Source organism: Octopus bimaculoides, chromosome 22 (genome assembly GCF_001194135.2).
Source record: "Octopus bimaculoides isolate UCB-OBI-ISO-001 chromosome 22, ASM119413v2, whole genome shotgun sequence".
NCBI lineage: Eukaryota > Metazoa > Mollusca > Cephalopoda > Octopoda > Octopodidae > Octopus > Octopus bimaculoides.
This window is the reverse complement of record NC_069002.1, coordinates 4,932,509-4,936,252: the sequence shown is the minus strand read 5'-3', so window position 1 is coordinate 4,936,252 and position 3,744 is coordinate 4,932,509. Positions and strand designations below refer to the sequence as shown.

Here is a 3,744-nt window from a genome sequence, read left to right as displayed (position 1 = left end):
TTTAGCCACTTTTCTCAAACCTAACACAACTCTCCATTCTCATGCATCCTTATTTTTCCAACCATTATCTACATGAATTACCATTGAACTTTAAAAGCTCAAAGAAAATATAAGGTATTGGTATGTTTATTTTTTTATATATTATTTTTTTTATATATTATTTTCTTCATTTTGTACTTCTTTGAAAAAAACATTTTCATTCTCCCTCTTCTTGAAAATTTGCTATGCAATGAAAGCCGGTTAGAAATCTTTATTAAAATATGCTTCTAGTTTAGCATTCTGCCTTATTATTATTTTTCATTTTCCTATATATATATATATATATGCACATCCATACATATATATATGAATGTTTTATAATAAAGGCAGTACTCCAGTATGGCTGCAGTTTAATGACAAAAACAAGTAAAAAAAAAAAATTAAAAATAAATAAAAGACCTGTAGGAGGATGCCTAATCAACTGACGGTCAGTGAAATAAGTAGAGGCACAAGGAAACAGGACCTTTGTGTCAGGGGTCAGCTCAAATTAAGACCATTGTCTTTATCAGTGATCAAACACAAACTGAGAGCCTTATTTTATTTAGATCTATCAAATCCGATATTAGACAAGGCAAATTCCATTTTAAAACAACTAAATTCTATTTAAGACCCACCAAATCCTATTTCAAAAACCAACCACTAAATTTCATTTTAAACCTACATATTCCTATTTTAGGTTAAACAAATATTTTGCACAGTTGCCCATGAATTAAAAATAAATCCAGGAATTAAAATAGCATAAAACAAATTAATAATAATGTTCTCCAGGTTAATTAATGACTAACTACTTTCTTCAATAACAACATGACAATTAAACAAAAGAACTAGGCAATACCTAAGAAGATCTTCAAAATCACTGCCAAGAAGAAGGGAAAGCAGAAGAAAATGTATGTCACAGAGCACTCATATTCTTTTCTTTCTTTCTTTCTTTCCTTGTTTTCCTCACTGCCCCCTGGCACTCTCCACATTGGTCAATAGACAAATTAAGTTTGTTTAGCTATAAATTACATGAAATGTGTTTTGAATTGTGCAGGAAATGAAGCACAGAACAAACCGATGGTGGACAAAATGTGTGGTGCAATATCAATTTCTAGAATGGTACTTGGCCGAAATGGCCAACACCATATCAACCAGAAGAGAAGTAAGATTAAGAGAGAGAGGTCATTATTATTACTGTTATTATCATCACATCATTATTATTATTATTACCATTATTACTACGACTCTTATCACATCATTATTATTACTATTATTAAGGCGGGAGCTGGTAGAATCGCTACCATGCCAGACAAAATGCTTAGTAATGTTTCTTCTAGCTTTATATTCTGGGTTCAAATTCTGCCATGGTCAGCTTTGCCTTCTATCCTTCCAGGAGTGATGGAATAAATATCAGATGAACACGGGGGGGGGGGGGTCGATGTTACCGGTTAGCCCCCCCAACCCTAAAATGCCAGGCCTTGTTCCTATAGAAGAAAGGGTTATTGTTGTTAAGTCATAGAGCTGGCAGAATGGTTTGTTACTGCACCAGAAGAAACACTTCACAGCATTTCTTCCAACATTCAAGGTTCGATTTTTGCCCTTCACCCTGTCGGGGTTGATAAAATAAGTACCAGTTGGGTATGGGTGGTGGGGTGTCGATATAACTGATTTACACCCTCCCCACAAATTCAAGATTATTCTGACTTCTCAGGTTATGTGGTTTCTCTCAGAGGTCATTCTCTGCTGAGATTAAGAGGACCAAACTCACCCCGTTCTTGCCCTCACCTTCCCCACCAAACGAAACTAGAAACAGTCAATTATGGTTTAACCCACTAGTATTCAGATTACTCTGTGAAATGTAATACTTATTTATTCACATTGTTTGCAATTAATCATGCACTAGCTGGCAGCATAAACTCAGGTGTTCAGATGCTAAACTGCAAGCCCATCAACTGTCCCAGGCTAATCTTTACATTTGTTGCCATTTAGCATTCATTTACAATGATGCTGGTTACTTCAATTATAATGGTGTCCAACACCACTATGGTAGATATCATCCACAAATCCACATCCCAATTCTAAAAGAGTGCCCCTTACAGTTTCTAGTTTCTGCAGCAGTGACACAGAAGGGGGGGGGTCTACTAATCTGTTGATGACTGTTAGCAAATTAGACATCAGTTGATGGACAAAGTCCCTGTAGGTTTTGCATGCTGGAGAAAACATCCAGCTTTTCCAATAATCCAGTCCCTACTTGTGTTCGTTCAAAGTCACATTGTGTAGTTACAGATTTGTAGTCCATATAGAAAGCTGGTCAAGACAGTGGACACCTACACAATCTCTATCCGCTAACCTAAAAAATACCCTATCTAGATACAATCTGGATGCAGTTACTCCATGTCTACCCTGATGCTTTTCAGAAATTCATTTGGAACCAGTCAGAACCGTCTGAGCAGATATGCATAGCTCTGACACCTATTCTTCGATTAGCTAACCTTAAAACAATCCCTATGAAAATCTAAAATGTCGTTAAAAAATAATGCAAGAATATCAAAAAACATTAAATTATGAGCATCATGCTTAATTAGCTAGCAGCTACAAGTACAATTAAATACAAATGTAGAAAAAAAAAAATGACACACAAAATAAAATGACTGAAAAGAAAACAGAACAAGTACTTACAGATTTGTCATGTTGGAAAATGACAACACGTCCACCTTTGTCACCGGTGGCTAATAGTTCTCCATCACTATTAAACTCTACACATGAAATAATGTCGGCTGCAAAAAGAAAGAAAAAGAGATTATTATTATTGTTATCATCATCATCATCATCACTATTATCATCATCATCAATAATAAAACATACTAGTTGTGTAACTTTAATGGGCTGACTGAGAATACCTATAATCAAAGGTGTCCCAGCTGTGGCTGGTCCAGTGTGTCAATTACTTCTCGTTATCATCATCATCATCCGGTTGCACTACTGGTACAGTTCCAGTGACATCCAGTCACCATCCAATTCGTTCCATCAAATTGCAACCCCTCTGACCTGCTGAATATATATTGTCATCACTAATCTGCTTGATATAGGTCTTAGTTTGTCATCATCTGCTAGCCCCTCCTTGTGCAGGCTCCCACAAAAGAACTTCAACAACAACTCTGTTGTTAGCTCTCCAACTGGGCAAAGTGCTGGAGGAAAACCATACTCATCTTCTTGGAATTAAATAGCACAAACCTCTTATAATTCATCAAAGGCCTCATTGTAGCTTTGTTACCCATGCTGTATTTGATGGGTCTGACCCACTCAGACCCATCAAATAGCTTTCATGCTCCTCCTATGATTAACAGCATGTACCATAGCTCTGACAGTACAACCTTTGTTTGTTTGTCTTGTCTTTCGTTTGTTTTTTGTCTTTTACAAGAAGAAATGGACACATGCCAAGCACATTCATCACAATGCCCTTCCTAATTATCTTTTCTAATCTGCTGGCCAGTTCCCCCCCCCCCATCTATTGTTTTCTAGTTCCTTCTTCTTTATCTTATTGTTAATGTCATTCTTATCTAGACCCGGGTTGGCCCTAAGAAAACAGAACAGACCTATCTAAAAACAAATACCTCAACATTAAGAGCCTTTTGCAACTAGGTTATAACTGCCTTTTCACTTATCAGTTGTTTGCTTGTGTGTAACATTCAATACAATAATCCTTTAACTGAGTTATCCAAATTC

The 3,744-nt window shown here is 36.2% G+C and overlaps 1 protein-coding gene across 1 annotated transcript in view; it reads right to left on the bottom strand.

The window, feature by feature from the left end:
• Nucleotides 1-3,744, bottom strand: part of LOC106874159 (serine/threonine-protein phosphatase 2A 55 kDa regulatory subunit B alpha isoform) — a 66,122-nt gene that overhangs the window by 19,728 nt on the left and 42,650 nt on the right. The window contains exon 3 of the mRNA XM_052975640.1: nucleotides 2,629-2,795. Coding sequence (XP_052831600.1) covers nucleotides 2,629-2,795 — 167 coding nt within the window. The remainder of the gene's footprint in view (nucleotides 1-2,628; nucleotides 2,796-3,744) is intronic.